The sequence below is a fragment of the Haliotis rufescens genome, unplaced genomic scaffold (assembly GCF_023055435.1).
Source record: "Haliotis rufescens isolate VD_foot unplaced genomic scaffold, xgHalRufe1.0.p SCAF_11, whole genome shotgun sequence".
In the NCBI taxonomy this organism is placed as follows: domain Eukaryota; kingdom Metazoa; phylum Mollusca; class Gastropoda; order Lepetellida; family Haliotidae; genus Haliotis; species Haliotis rufescens.
In genome coordinates this window covers 11,716,553-11,733,047 of record NW_025963791.1, presented here as the reverse complement: position 1 = coordinate 11,733,047, position 16,495 = coordinate 11,716,553, and the positions used below count along the sequence as shown (strand labels likewise).

General features: G+C 42.9%; 1 protein-coding gene across 1 annotated transcript in view; it reads left to right on the top strand.

The window, feature by feature from the left end:
- The window catches only part of LOC124141187, a 57,312-nt gene that overhangs the window by 32,233 nt on the left and 8,584 nt on the right, over nt 1-16,495 (top strand). The window contains exons 16-31 of the mRNA XM_048392871.1: nt 496-689; nt 1,841-2,110; nt 2,395-2,567; nt 2,674-2,824; nt 4,175-4,257; nt 5,225-6,592; nt 7,206-7,250; nt 7,348-7,473; nt 7,682-7,801; nt 10,294-10,399; nt 11,525-11,595; nt 12,354-12,605; nt 12,737-13,130; nt 14,010-14,269; nt 15,788-16,015; nt 16,231-16,332. Of these exons, the coding sequence (XP_048248828.1) occupies nt 496-689; nt 1,841-2,110; nt 2,395-2,567; nt 2,674-2,824; nt 4,175-4,257; nt 5,225-6,592; nt 7,206-7,250; nt 7,348-7,473; nt 7,682-7,801; nt 10,294-10,399; nt 11,525-11,595; nt 12,354-12,605; nt 12,737-13,130; nt 14,010-14,269; nt 15,788-16,015; nt 16,231-16,332 (3,943 nt within the window). The remainder of the gene's footprint in view (nt 1-495; nt 690-1,840; nt 2,111-2,394; nt 2,568-2,673; nt 2,825-4,174; nt 4,258-5,224; nt 6,593-7,205; nt 7,251-7,347; nt 7,474-7,681; nt 7,802-10,293; nt 10,400-11,524; nt 11,596-12,353; nt 12,606-12,736; nt 13,131-14,009; nt 14,270-15,787; nt 16,016-16,230; nt 16,333-16,495) is intronic.

Genomic DNA, 16,495 nt, shown 5'->3' with positions numbered 1-16,495 from the left:
CTCAACCTGTACATCGAGTAAGCCTTTATAGATCTCAACCTGTACATCGAGTAAGTCTTTATAGATCTCAACCAGTACATCGTGTAAGTCTTTACAGATCTCAACCTTTACATCGAGTAAGTCTTTAAAGATCTCAACCTGTACATCGAGTAAATCTTTATAGATCTCAACCTGTACACTAGTGAGTCTTTATATATCTTCAATTTGTAAATCGAGGAATGTTACATTACCTGAAGAGATCATCTATAAGTCACCGTTGCAATTCAACAACCAACTCAGAGGATACCATCAAGTCCTTCGGGCAACCTTATTTGGAACAAAGACGACTCAGACTAGTGAAGATTAGATAATGATGATATCAATTTCTCTACAATACAATCAGTCTGACACACACGTTCTGGTATGCCTTCTTATAAGTGTCAAGCAAGAATCACGTTATCATGAATAGCATGTATGTACATGTAGCATGGGTACAATCCTGGCTGTTGGTTCCAGGCCTGTCGGTGGCAGTATGTCGGTTCAGCTGGCTGACTCTAAGATGGTGTCCTCAAAGGAGAGGTTGGCCCTGAAGATTCGCTGCAAGGACTGTGAAAAGGTCAAGCTGTCCTGCGAGTGGACGGCCTATTCGTATGCGGAAGGGTGGCCCTGGAGAGATTACTACGCGAACGAAGTGGCTGGCCACATCAACGGTGAGCGGACCGTACCTCTTCAACTATTAGAAGTTTAAAGCAGGATGCTAGAACAAATTATAGGGCGGTCGGGTAGCCTAGCGGTTAAAGCGGTCGCTCGTCACGCCGAAGACCCGGGTTCGATTCCCGACATGGGTACAATGCGTGAAGCCCATTTCTGGTGTCCCCCGCCGTGATATTGCTGGAATATTGCTAAAAGCGGCGAAAAAACCATACTCACTCACTAGAACAAATTCTGATCAGGTGAATTTACCAGTAGGAGCCTTTGGGAATGAACGTAGATCGGTAGACAAGTTTGCAATGTCTTTTCTGATGAACAGCCTTACGCCGTACTGTCCGACCGCCTCCGCAGTCTCGTGGATAGAGCTTCTAACCAGAGAGTCAAAGGTCGGTGGTTCGATCCCCGGCCGTGTCACAGCAAACGACGTTAAAAGATGGTATCTGTGGTTGAAAGTTCGGAGTCAGTATAGTGTGACTGAGTTGGGTATCCATGTTAAACTGAGGCTTGGTATCTCAGGGGTCTAGCACTATCAAATCGGAATACGTCCGTGTTAGTACAAGCAGCCACACAGAAACGTGCATGCACGTCACTTTATAAGTGTACTAATCTTGACCTTATACTGTCTTCTGATTTCTCCAATATTGACCTGTGAAGATCCGGGGTAGAATGGATCTTCAGCAACCCATGCTTGCCGTAAAAGGCGACTATGCTTGTCGTAAAAGGCGACTAACGGGATCGGGTGGTCAGGCTCGCTGACTCGGTTGATGCATGTCATCGATCCCAATGGCGTGGATCGATGCTCATGATATTAATCACTGGATTGTCTGGTCCAGACTCGATTTTTTATAGACCGCTGTCATATAGCTGGAGCGGCGTTAAACCACAAACTAACCAACCAACCAACGACTTCAATATTACTGTTTCTACCAGGAGCAATGTGGTAGAACAGACAAAATTCTAAATCCCTTTGACTGAATATCCGCCCTTAAATATCCTTTCTATATAACACGTGTTACGTTAGGCAAACAGCTATGAATTAATTTTATTAACAGCTATTACATGACGCCATTTGATCAAATTTCTTGTTCATGTCCAGCGTGGCCACAGTCAGCAATATCATCCTATGCTAAACATGTTATCTCGCTATCAGGTCTGAAGAAGGAAACCATCACGATCAAACCGTCCCTGTATAACATCCATCCCGATGTCACCAAGTACCGCTTCGCCTGCAAGTGCCGGCAAGGCGAAGGAGACTTCAGTAAAGCCGCCCTAAACATCGAGCTAAACCCCCCTCCCAAGCCCGGCACATGTGTCATTTCTCCCAAGAACGGCACCCTCAGCCTTGAAAACAACAGCCCTTTCAACGTCAAGTGTAGCGGATGGACGGACGAGACGGAGATTGTGGAATATAAGTTCTACTGTGAGTAACTTCATACGGATCAAGTGACACTGACAATTGTTTGTTCCCGATGCTTTGACGAGGCTTGCTTTCTTATTGGTTGTTGTTTTGCAGTGCAGTTGTTGTCCAGTTGTATTACGACAGAGCTTGTTGAAATAAACGCAACGTCATACGTAACATCGAAGTCGTAATATGTGACCTTTACAGATTCCAAAGCGTTCTCCTTTTCATTGCATTATTTCTTATTAAACTGAATTTTCAAAATACATCATATGGTCATACTGAAACCCTTATTGTACTTACAGGCACCCACAAGAGCAATAAACTGCATAACCAGATCAATACATTCAAAGAGGCCGACGACGTCAACATCGAGCCCCCACTGGGAGCTGACAATGATGACTACCGTGAAAACGTCTTCGTGTCCGTCAAGGACTCCATGGATGCATCGTACACTTACGACCTTGGCATCATACAGGTAGAACTTTTGTTTTAAGGCATTTGAGTTGGTAAAAGATATGTAAAAGAATATGAAATGAGAGTATTATATGCATCAACTTGCATCCGATGTGTCTTCCACACAGGTGTTCCCGCCTAAGAAAACTAAGATCGGAGACTGGTCGGCGCAACAGAAACAGTCCACTATGGCTGAGATCGAGAGGCTCAAGGCTGCTGGGGACCAGAAGATGCTCACCGAGAAACTCACTAAGCTTGCTTCAATGCTCAACGTCGACAGTAGGTGTCAGAACTACACCACACCACAATTGTCAGTGTTGTGTCGTGTTTAAATGTTTGTTTGGTTTGTTTGTTGTTGTTTTGTTTTTGTTTTGTTTTGGGTTTTTTGGGGGGGTTAACGCCGGACTCAGCAATATTCCAGCTTTATGACAGAGGTCTGTAAATAATCGAGCTTGGACCAGAAAATCCAGTGACTGATATCATGAGCCTCGATCCACACAATTGGCATTGACCACTCGATCCCGTTAGTCGCCTCTTACGACAAGCATGGGTTGGACCATTCTTACCTGGATCGTCATGGGTGGGTGTTCAAATGACGACCACAGGAGTGATGACACAAAATTGAGACCAGACACATTTATGAAAGTAGATATAATCATCAATGTTATCATCTTAACTCTCTGATTGCACAGTGACGATATCCACTCATCCCGGAGTGAGTGTGGATTTTCATCACTAAAACCCTCAAAATGCGGACTTGGTATAATTGTACTGTGTCCTTGGCCTTCACTCACGAAACTTATTAATCAGAAGACCGATCCATCATGTTCAACCGTTTCGCGAACACCTGGTGTCATCACTGTATTCTGGAGTGTACACTTAGGGTCTTGAATGTAGCACTTTGCTTTTATTTTTCTTGCATAAATACCCAGACGCTGTGTAACATCCTGGATTATTTTAAAACTGTTTCAGGACATACGTTTAATCGAGATACTTACGAGATAAACAAACTGTGTTTTCAATGTAGAGCAAGCTTACATGTACATTTAACTGGTACAGTTAACCGCGCTGAACTTAATTTCGAACCAAACGTGCAGCGTGTGTTTGCAAATGTTAAATTTAGCAGTTGGTCACACCGAAAGTCCAAAACGTGCTTATTGTCAGCCATTTGAGCATTTCTGATAATTTTCCTATCAAGATGTCAGTCATCTGAACATAACTTAAAAATACATCTGACAAGGTTTACATAAAGGTGTACCTTGATTGGCCATTCCGGTGGGTAGCGGGGGCACGGGTGGCCCAGTCGTCTATGGCGCCGCGATTCGCTGTGCAGAGTTGCGTCCCTTGGGCACGCCAGAAACCTATGATTGTGGGTTCGAATCCCGGTTCGCCCCGATTATGTTTCTAGGTTTGTCAGCACCATACCTGTGCTCGTGGGTTTCAGCAAGGTGGTAAACGTCTGAGACCTGCATCACTTCGGGCTTTCCTCCCACATTAAGCCAACACGCCGTGATATAACTGGAATAATGTTAAAAGCGGCGTTAAACCCAACTCAGTCAGTCAGTCAGTCCGCTGGGTAGCAGAGGCCCTTATTCTAACCTGCCCTTTCTACGCATCTGTTTGTTACAGAAGCTCATAACAATCCTGGTGCACCTGTGTCAACAACTTCTGACTTCAATGGAGGTGTGGGTGGGGGCAGTGGCATGGATGGGGTGAGTATTGGCTGTGTTAACAGTATTATGCTTGGACAGAGTCGTTTAAAAATGTTTCTTGGGTAACGGCGCGTCACTTTAACCCTGCGTGTCCGTCATTTGTATTGCCATAAAATACATATCTTTGAAATGTCCTGCGGCATATGAAACATACACCGTTATCTAAATAAAATAAATGCTTGGCAAGTGTACTTAAGGCTCAGGTCAATGCGTGCCCAGTTGTGTATTTAGGTATTTTAGGTTGGGGGGGGGGGGGGGGGGGGGGGGGTATAAATAGTGTTTGTTTTCACTAAAAACTTATATTAATATAAACTTCTACCGCCCTCCTTACTTTGGGAAAAATGTGCCAAAAACATTTTTTTGCAGCCTTATGAGTATCAACTTCTTCTTTTCTTTCAATACATTGTCTTAATTGTTACTGCATATAGGTATCACCTTCAAGCTTGACTAAATTGAGTTCAAACTTACCAGATTTATCCGATTTGTAACATTTGTAGTTTTCGAAAGAGTCCTCAACATCAACGGTCAATCAGATGCGTTATATCTATTTATATTCAGCCATGCTAGCCAATGAATCATTGTACTGAATTAGCAAAGATTTATTTTGTTGTTTCCTATCAGTAAATATAATATAGGTCAGTTGGTATATCCTGCCATACGGACGACACCCGACGACCCTACTATATGCACAACACGTGTTAAAAGTGGACATAATTGAAAGAAATCTCTTAGACCAGACTTAAATCTTTCAATCCCAAAGAGATTATCATATTTTCGGTGTCCCTCCGCTGATTACCTCTGACCCACCACCCCTATAACTATTGACCAGTTCCTCAATTGACTTTGAGCCGACCGTTAATTCGAGCATCATATCACATTATTTATTCTGTAACCTCATCTCCTTCACTTTATTCTAATTACACATTTAAATCAAGCTGACTGTACTTAATATATTTTTTCTCGAAAGGAAAATCCCTTCGGAGGTATGGACATGTCTGGATTCGGTGGAATGGATCTCAACGCCTTCTCAGGAAATATCAACATGACAGGCATACAATCTGGATTTCCAGGAGTTGGTGGTGGATTTCCTGGAGGTGGTGCAGGACTTACAGGAGGTGGTGGTGGATTTCCTGGAAGTGGTGGTGGACGTTCAGGAGGTGGTGGTGGATTTCCAGGAGGTGGTGGTGGATTTCCAGGAGGTGGTGCTGGTGGAGGGGCAGGAGTTGCGGGTGGTAGAGGCGGCAGAGGTGGAGGAGGTGGAATTTCCTTTGGTGGCAGAGCAGGTGGTCGAGGTGGAGGAGGTGGAATTTCCTTCGGTGGCAGAGCAGGTGGTCGAGGTGGAGGGGGTGGAATTTCCTTCGGTGGTGGAGCAGGTGGTCGGGGAGGGGTTAGAGGTGGTGGAGGGGGTCCTTCAGCTGGTGGTCAGGCAGGTCAGGGAGGAATAGGAACAGGAGGCGGCGGAGGTTTGGGGGATTCAGGATTAGGCGGATCTGGATCCTGGGATGGCTTCGGTGTTGATATCAATAACGATTTAACTGGTATAGAACAAGGGACTTCCGGCTTTGGTGGAGAAGGGGGATTTGGACAACAATTTGGTTCTCCAGATGGAGGACTAGGGCAAGCTGGTGGATCAGGCGGAAAATTTGGTGGACGAGGTGGACCAGGGCAATCTGGTGGACAAGGTGGACCAGACGGAAGATTTGGTGGACAAGGAGATGGGCCAGGGCAAGGTGGTGGACAAGGTGGACCAGGCGGAAGATTTGGTGGACAAGGAGGTGGGCCAGGACAAGGAGGTGGATCAGGGCAAGGTCGTGGACAAGGTGGACTAGGCGGAAGATTTGGTGGACCAGGTGGACCAGGGCAAGGTCGTGGACAAGGTGGACCAGGCGGAAGATTTGGTGGACAAGGAGGTGGATCAGGCGGGAGATTTGGTGGACAAGGAGGTGGGCCAGGGCAATCTGGAGGACAAGGTGGACCAGGCGGGAGATTTGGTGGACCAGGTGGACCAGGGCAAGGTGGTGGACAAGGTGGACCAGGCGGGAGATTTGGTGGACAAGGAGGTGGACCAGGGCAAGGTGGTGGACAAGATGGATCAAGCGGAAGATTTGGTGGACAAGGGGGTGGGCCAGGGCAATCTGGTGGACAAGGTGGACCAGGCGGGAGATTTGGTGGACGAGGAGGTGGACCAGGGCAATCGGGTGGACAAGGAGCAGTAGGAGGAAATGCTGGTGCTGGTGCTGGTGCTGGTGCTGGTGCTGGTGCTGGGTCTCCAGAAGAAGATACCGGGATCGATTTGCAAGTGCAAAACTTCAACCTTTCAGCAGTAGACCTGGAGGTTTGATTTGGTTATATCTTATCATAATTCAACATTGACGTTCACATATAACTTGCAATATCACTTGTATAATTTGTTCTGACTGTGTGATTGGCATTCTTGAAGTTGGTGAGTAAATAAGAAAACTACATTTTTGGGATAACAACTTCTGGTCTATTGAGTATAGCGACGTAGGTGAGGTGAGGTGAAATTAGTTTTAACGTCTCGTCCAAGATTATTGCACTTATGCATGCACGTGTGTGTGTGGCTGACTGTACTATTCCGGACTTAAAACGATTCACTGAGATACCATGCCGCAGTTTAACATGAATACCCCACTCAGACACAGTATACTGACTCCGAGCCGACCAGTCCTTGTTTTAGCCTCTTAATGCCGAGCGCCAGACAGGGTAACATGTTTCAATGTAGATTCTGACACCGTAATGGAGCTTGAGAGTAGATTCTTACACCTTGATGAAGCTGATTATCACAAGGAATCTACAAGGAAACGTCGCTATATGCAATAAACCAGAAGTTGTTATCCATAAAGTTGAAGCTTCCTAATTTCATCTGGGTAAAAGCATATATATTTCATTTTGAAATGTGTTTTTTTTATTATTGATGTTCTATTCAGGCTGAAATTCTCAAGGCGGAAGAAGAGAGGGATAACAAGGCGGCTGTAAGTGTTAACTTTTTACTGAGTATAACGCCTATTTCAATAATATCACGGCTTGACAGGACCTTTTCACTTTCGTCTATGTTTTATTTACTTTCAGCTCCGAGATACTATAGCAGGTGCGTGCGCCAATATGTCCACCCCAGACTCTACGTCCATGGAACAGGTTGTCACCTGTCTGCATACCAACGCCAAGGAGTCCGCAGAATGCACCAAGTTCTGTCAGGTAGAACAATGTATGATAGTTTGTAGCAGTTACGCAGATTCCTAACCGTTGAGGATAGTATTATCATTTATGATCAACTGTTTACCAATGAATGTTTTCGTACATAGAAATACATCGAGAACTACATGTCTTGTGCATTAGTCACAGTGATACATTCATAAACAGAGTGTATACATAAGATGTCTCTATTGCATTAATCGCTTTTCAGAAAGCAACTATATCTAAAACCCTAGAAATAACAAAGGAACTGGCAAATATGGACACATCGTCTGAAAACAAAAAGGCACTGGGCACGGCTCTGCTCAACGTCGCCCAAGAAGCTGCTGCGGTTAGTCTGTTTTACCTTCTTTAAAGTTTCTCTGTGTTGTTGAAGCTTGAGTGAGACAATAGCGTGTTTGCATGTTGGATCAAGGCCCAAAGACACGCAGATCGTGGACTTTTAATGCTTTGTTTAAGTCAAAGAACGTGGTTATGACACACCAATGATTATACTCGGGTAAGTATTGAAAAGTGATCAATACTGACCGAGCTGAGGGACATAACCCTACACAGCATGACACTGCTTGATTTTATTGGGTAACATATTGTTACAATCAGGTATTTCGTTCTTTTAAAGACCTGACACATAAAGTTTTTCACACAAATGTGTCAGTTATATTTGGAAGGAAAATCCTTAGTGATGAAGCTCTTAGACGTTTAACGACTTCATTCAAACATGCCGGTCCTAATCTCGCTAACTTATTGTTAATGGATGATTTCAAAATTGAAACGCGGATGTTAACCCAGAAGTACAGATCTAAATTGTGAAATCAGTCAATGGCCACACAAGATCCATGAATTATCAATAAATTACAGTTTTAGGTTTACATTTTGTAAACAAAACGACAATAAAATGGGTGAAATAAGTGGCGGCTGTAACAAGCAACAGGCCTGTAATTAGTCTCGGTAAAATGTCTTGAAACAGTCCTGTCTCCATTCTTGAATCCAGAATAGCGGGAAGGTATCCAAACCGCACTTGGCACGTCGATAACATACAAGAATCTCCTTCGTGTCATGTAGGTACAGCCAGCCTTCTAGAAACTGTCCATCCGGGACGATGAAGACTGTCATGTTTCGTAAATCTTTTGTAACCAATTCGTCCCATATCGAGACAATCCGAATGTTGACTCGTGCCCCTCTCGTAGGCTCTTACATTCGTGACCAACTCGTCCCACACAGGGACAAGCCGAATGTAGACAATGCCAACAAACTTGTGGAAGGTTACGGAAACATGCGCGTGATGACGATTGGTATGTAAACAATAACCAGGGAAAGATAACTCAAATCATTCGCTGCCGCCGACAGTCGCTAAAATCTGGCCAAAACAGCACCAAGCATTTCACAAGCACTTTACAGCGTATGGCTGAGTTGGTGTAGCAAACTTCAAGACATGTCGCATTTGGGAACACAACAAATGTGAGTCACACGTTGTACCAATGTAGGGAATCGAACCCGGGTCTTCAGCAACACAAGTCAACGAGTTAACCAATATACTACCCACGTGTCCCTTATTCACATGTTAGGGAACAGAACCAAATGTCAAAGTCGTAAAACATGGAATAGTTTAAACATAGAAAATTTACCTAACCTGCAAGCACATCAGTTGTAAATCTAATTAGATTCTGGCTTCGTCTATGAACGGCCTGTCTTTTATCCCCGAGGATCTTGTCAATATAGATTAACGAATAACAGCTCTGTTTGCATCTCACTACAAGAACTTAAATATTACTCGTTGGTCGACTAGGGCTCAGTGACACACTCAGGATTTTTACTGCCGTCCTTGATAGGACCATTCCCGATTAAAATTTGTCGAATGTCTGATCAGGATCCTGTGATTCGTTCTGGGAAATTCACAAACAGTCAGATATTGTTCAGGAAGCGTCCCGATTCAGCCGTTTCCAGCCGAATTCGTCCCGATTCCTCCGTTCTCAAACCGAATCTGATCCAATTTGTATCTTCCGCATGTTAAAAAACGACTGAATCTGTCCTGAGAACGTCCCGATTCGCCGAAAACGATCCGACAGAGATCAGATTTGACCGGACAGTGAACCGACAAAGACGGTTTGCATTCGGCAAGAACTGGACGCAATCTGGACTCAATCGACAAGAAACGACAATGAACAATTCATGCCCGTTCATCATGAAGGGTCCCGATCCACAGGACACCGTCCAGACGTCACACGACATTGTTACGATTTTGATCCGATACAGCAGAATCTGTGACGACATAGCCACGATTGTAATCCGACTAGACAAAATCGGCTGAGTTTCCCGAATGTTACGGGACGCACCATACTGTCGGGAGTGCTTGGCCGACCTCTCTGGACCTCTGGACCTCTGGACCTTTACGAAAGTATACGACTGCGTTCAGACAATGATAGAACATTCCAGATCATTGAAGAAAGTTATCCGACTTTTTCAATTTTCGTGTCATGGCGCTTTCTGATCTCAAACGGGAGCCATAATCGTCACTGTGTGAACCTTAGTGATTCCATATTCTATTATTGTATTTTTTCACAAGCACATTCGTCCATGGGTTTCCAAGCAGTCAAACGAATAAAGTATAATAGAAATGTGGTTATTTTCCTAATTCTATTTAGATGCATGTTTTAATAATTGTATTAGTAAGCATGAAACTGATGAAGATAAAGAAAGTCATAGTTTTCCTGCAAAACTTTATCATGTCTGTCTAATATTGTAATTTCCTTGAACAGCGAAAAAGCCTTGAAAACTACTTTTGGCAATCTGCTCACTTGTATGATATCCATATCTGTTGTCTAGGCCGCAATGGTGAACTTCCAGTGGCCGACATTGAGCGACAGGACAACAGTGCTTGACTCCGTGGCATATGAAACTTATGACACAGATATATGGTCCAACCAGAGCAGTGAGTTGTGTCATATTAATGTCATGAAAGCATGTTTTTCATCAAAAACGTCATTTTAGAATAACATTTTAACCAGGCCAGCTGAGGCAAGGATAGATAACTCTTCCGTTAAATTCCGGGCTGACCTAAGATTCATTTATCGTTAAACCGGATTTTGTATCGGACAAAGTCCGAAATTATTGAACGCTCGGCAAACGACTTTATTCTCATGATGATGAGGAGGAACATCTTTTATCTCCATGGTCGTGTGTCAAACGGGCAAGTTAAGAATCGATCATTCAATTATATGTGGTGAATTGTGCACTGATGCTGGGGAAATCACCAAGCAGTCATTAAAGGTTTCTACTGGAGGAGTTTGCCAAATTCTGCGACAGTATATTTTGAATCTGGAACCTTTTTGTTGCAATTATTAGCGAATGAGTATGGTTTTACGCCGCTTTTAGCAATATTCCAGCAATATCACGGCGGGGGACATAATTTGTATCCGTCACATATTTATAGCATCAACTTGACAAGCTATTTGAATTTAAAGTTTACAGCATTCACAGAAACTCTATCTGGTTTAAATACGTAACTTTGCTAAGCGTATTATTTAAAGTGGTCGCTCTTCATGCGAGTTTCATCCCGCGAGTAAGTGAGTATGGTTTTACGCCGCTTTTAGCAATATTCCAGCAATATCACGGCGGGGGACACCATAAATGGGCTTAACACGTTGTACCCATGTCGGGAATCGAACCCAGCTCTTCGGCGTGACGAGCAAACGCTTTAACCACTAGGCTACCCGACCGCCCCGTTGCAATTATTAAAATAGGTCTTCCAGTAATTAGAAAAAAAACGGTATGTAGCAAATAGTAACACGACATACATTGCAATGTCTCTGAAGGGGCACAAATTCAACATAGCCTTGTTTAATAAAAGTTATTTAATTTCGTCTCAGCAGAGTAAGTATACTATCTAATTATAGAAGGGTATTATTATGTTTGACAATCTTATCGACTTTTCCTAAAATTCTGACAAATTGTATCTGTACGAGTGTATTCATTTACGACACATTTTGTTGTATTTCTTCCAAAACAAATACCTTTTCGTAATGATTCTCAATATATATCATTTGTTTTTATACAGGTGTAGCCTCTGCGGACGATCCAAAATCGCAACATCTCCTCAACGCCCATAAAGAAAACCAAGCTAAAATTGTAAGTGATTTAACATCAAGAAACAAATAAAATTGTCAAATCATATATTACTTTATTGATAAAACTTTTTAAAAATTAGATTTCAGTTTATCAAATAATCAAGGGATTGGGGTTTTTCCATTTGTTACATGTACAACTGATATTGATAATTCGAATAGAATTAATCACTAATTCGTCTCAGTGACACTTATCTTTATCAATATGACAATTTCGATAAAATGTTCTTGATTCAAATTCCTTATATCAGTTAAGAATTATTGATATCATGTCAGATTAAATGGTAAAATAATAGCAATATCATATATTTCAAAATATAAAGTGCGATTCACACAGGAGGCGTGTATATTGTGGTATTGTGATACATTAATTGATTATTAGATAGCGGTGAAAACACTACCAAAGGTGTTTTGCCAGCCTGACATATATGTGTGTTGTGTTGACTTTGCAACTTCAATATAAGACCAAGTCGCAGAATATCTTTTGCACTTTTATTTTTCAATATAATCTCCATTTACCTCAATACACATTGTTTCAAACCGTGAAATTGCTGTTACAAAAGTGTTCGACACGGAGTCAGTATATTTTGTCTCAGTGAGGTATCAATGTACAACTGGGGCATGGTATCTCAGTGGGCTAAAACTACAAACCGGCAAAAGTGCAGTCACATATACACAAACTTGCATTTCATATAATAATCTTGAACGCCACATTAAAGCCCATTTCACCCTCCTCGGCTTCTTGTGATTGTTGGATAACAGGCGTCTGAGATTTCCGACATGGCCACACAAGCGGTGCAGCTTGCGACCAAGACCCTCGCGCAGAGTCTCACCCCCGGGGAAACCCTTCAGTTCACGACACCAGCTGCGTCGGGAATCATTGGTAATTTGGAAGCTGGAGACCTGGACTTTGGTATGCAACTAACATTGGCTGATACGACCACATCCTTGTCCATCCCAGACGGCAGCATCTTTGGCAACAGCCTCGGCTCAAGTGACACCGCCATCATATCTGTGAGTTAAAATCAAAGCACTCTTCTTGGAATCAGCGCCGATATTCAAATCAGTCGAAATTTGCATATAGTACAACCTTTCATTTTATTCATGAAATATTGGCAGAAATTCATGAATCTTTATCACCACAGGCGATGGCAACCAAGATGGATGTCAACTCTTTTGTGGACTCTGGAATGAATCTTGGTGATGGAACACAGTTCCTGAATATAGATATGATGGACGGGTTTGGTAACGCCATGGAGATCAAGGACACCCCAGAACCATTGAGGATTACCATTGCCAGAACGCCAAAGTACCCCAAAATGTCGTTCAAGGACACGAAGCTGAAGATCGCAGACTGGAACGATTTGTCCTACTCCCAGCTGAACATCACGAGGGAGCAGTCCTCCATACATCTAGAAATAAAAGATCTGGAGAAAAAGGACATCCAGATCATGGTCATCCTGAAGAAGGGGGAGGTGCCAAAGATCAGTGCTGACAAATGTGATGAAGTTATGTTCCTCCCGAAATCGCTCGATTACTGTGAGATTTCATTTCATGTGCTTCAATAAGAGTCATAGTAGTTTCTTTGTTTATTGTTACCGCTCTCGGCAATATTCAAGCTAAATGACAACGTCCTGTAAATAATCGAGCCTGGACTAGACAAACGACTGTCCAGTGAGTGATATTCTGATGACAGGTGTACGATGACAGACAATGAACTAAGTCTTCGAGTCTGTCCACCGATCTTTTTAATCGCCTCTTACGACAGGCATGGGTTTCTGGGGACATATTCCTCTAACGAGGGTGATGTGGGGAGAGGGCGTAGAGTTATACCAAAACTATTCGGGCAAGTTATAAAAAGGAGTGAGTAAGTTAGTGTCTACTCCACTTTTTGTGATCTTCCAGCAACATCACGTTGGGATATTCGCCTTCAGACATTGTACCCGTAGCGCGGGCAGTCGGGTAGCCTAGTGGTTAAAGCGTTCGCTCGTCACGCCGAAGACCCGGGTTCGATTCCCGACATGGGTACAATGCGTGAAGCCCATTTCTGGTGTCCCCCGCCGTGATATTGCTGGAATATTGCTAAAAGCGGCGTAAAACCATACTCACTTACTCACTGTACCCGTAGCGGGATGAAACTCGCATGAAGAGCGACCACTTTAAGCAATACACTTAGCAAACGTCTTTAAACCAGATAGAGTTTCTGTGAACCCTGTAATAGCTTGTCAAGTTGGTACTTTAAATATGGGACGGATACAAATTAACTTGAATGTTGTATTGAGTGATTTGTCAGTCCTGCAATGGTAACATGGCAGCGCTGAAGTGACGTTTCGATTATAAAAGTGATTACATGGGGAGATAAACAATTTCAATTACATATTTTTGAAATAATGATATGCCTGTTTTGTCCAATTTCAGCTAAGCCGATGACTGGCCGGATGAGATTTTTTATGAACAATGAAAAGGTAAACAATTATAAAGGTCCAGCATGGTTTGGCTTTAGAACTATGCCCAAGGGCTTTGATACGAGCAAGATTAAGACTTGTGCCGATCTGGATAACGTGGACATACCTAAGGGCCCAAAAGACAGCAGCCTGAACCTCGGTATCTACACCTTCACCAGCGGCTGCTATTTCTTTGACCACGACAAGAAAGACTGGGCGTCTGAAGGATGCACGGTAGGTGACCGCATATATTTGAACATCTTAAACGTTTGAAGACAGTGTTATGCCAGTAACGGTTCTTGAATAAGAATCGCAGAGCCCCGAAAGGGCGTGGGGTTCTTATTCCCGAGCCGACTTAAACCGTTCGTTTGTGGAAAGCATTTGAAACCAGGACGCTTTGTAGTCTGCATTTACTCTGTAACTGCACGGGTTGCACGTGAATTGTGTTGATGATCATGATGCGCGTGATGCCCGGAGGAAAACTAAATCGTGGTAGGAGGATAATCCCGTGTTATCAGTGGGGGTGGTCGATCCTCACCATGTTTATTTCATCGTGCGTGTGACCGGTCAAAGTGGACATTTTCATGCTTTTCGAGATACCATATGATCTATACACACATATATATGTATGGAATAGTAGTTAAAGAAAACACAATACTATATAACGTTATATGTTTAATGCCATTAGTCATTTCGGATCATATTAGGAAAGGTTTACCTTCTAACAGTATGTGAGGTGTTTGGTCTACAAGTCACCAAAGGGGGGACAGCGAAACATGTTCAGGGTCAATTTTTCATAAGTGCATAATTTCAGAGGCACGTGTATTAGCAGAACAAGCAAATTAATGAAAGACTGCATGGAAACAATTCTTTGAGCAAAACCTTAGAATGAAACTACCGTATTCGACGTAATAAGCGCCCCGCTTTTATAAACCCCCACGGCGATATTTGCTAATATATTGGCTAGTGAACAATCCCAATTGGCACCCATTCCGATTGATCAATGTACACAAGACTTATTTATCCGTGTATAATACGCACTTGTGTGTTATATGCATCCTTAATTATAGGCAATTACATTCTGGAAAAATATATCTGTCGTATATAAACATTTCAGGCTGTCAGCATAAACCACGAAATTTACGATCTTTCAACTCTTTTTTTTCACCAAAATAATATTCTAAGATCCCACTGTTTCTAATTTTGAGAGCGCCCTGGCCGCTTATTACGTCGAATACGGTATATTATTGTTTTTAAAACTTCCTGTGAAGCGGCACACCTCTTTGTTTAAGGTGAACGCTTTTTCCCCGATGAAGAATAGAGATGTAGAATAGGTCTTCAGCAACCCATGCTTGCTGTAAAAGGCGACTATGCTTGTCGTAAGAGGCGTCGAACGGGACTCGCTGACTTGGTTGATGCAAGTTTATCGTATCCTAATTGCGTGGATCGATGCTCATGATATCAATCACTGGATTGTTCAACATACTATATGACGCCGGTATGTTAATAATCGAGTCTGGGCCAGACAATTCGGTGATTGACATCATGAGCATCCATCAATTTGGATACGATGACATGCATCAACCCAATCATCAAGCGTGAGTTGCTGAACACCGCTTTCAGACCGGAATCTTGACGGGGCGAACGTGAAATAAATACAAACCAAACTACTTAGTTGTAAAATATATATATTGGATTCTGATGGGTTATTTAGGATTTTAGAGTTTAGTTTATAACACATCTTTTCTAAAGGTTGGCGAAGAGACGACTTATACTGAAACCGAATGCTACTGTAACCACTTGACAACATTCGGTGGCGGGTGGTCCGTGGCTCCAAACACCATCGACTGGAACTTCGTTTTCTCGCACGCTGATTTCATGAAGAACCCAACCGTCTACGTCACTGAGATCATCATTACTGCAATATACCTGCTCGCCGTCGTATGGGCCAGAAGAAGGGACAGGAAGGACCTGGAGATGGTGAGCTACCAGGAACTTTAATGTTTCTTTGAACAATATTTCAGTTATGTAATATTCTGGGATTAAAATACGAGGAAATCTCACACTTAGGTAGGTCGTAAACGTTGACCACTGTATTGAAAGCGCTTTGTTGTTATAGCGCTCGCAAAGGATTATGATGAAAAATATATGGTTTTTTTATGTTTGACACTACTTAAATTCTACCACGTGTTTAGCTTGGTGTTACTCCCCTGAAGGACAACGACCCCCAAGACAAATACTATTATGAAATTGTGTCCGTAACAGGCCTCCGTAGGAATGCTGGAACAGATTCTAAGGTAACGTATCTCATTTGCGTCAGACATATACTGTTCAAATAAAGTTAAGGATTCCTTCATATTGCTCTAATTAATTCGTTATGCCATGACAGATCAATTATAGTAATATGAAAGAATGGGGTGGCCCTTCGCCTTTTTCGAGCGGGATACAAGTATAGTAATC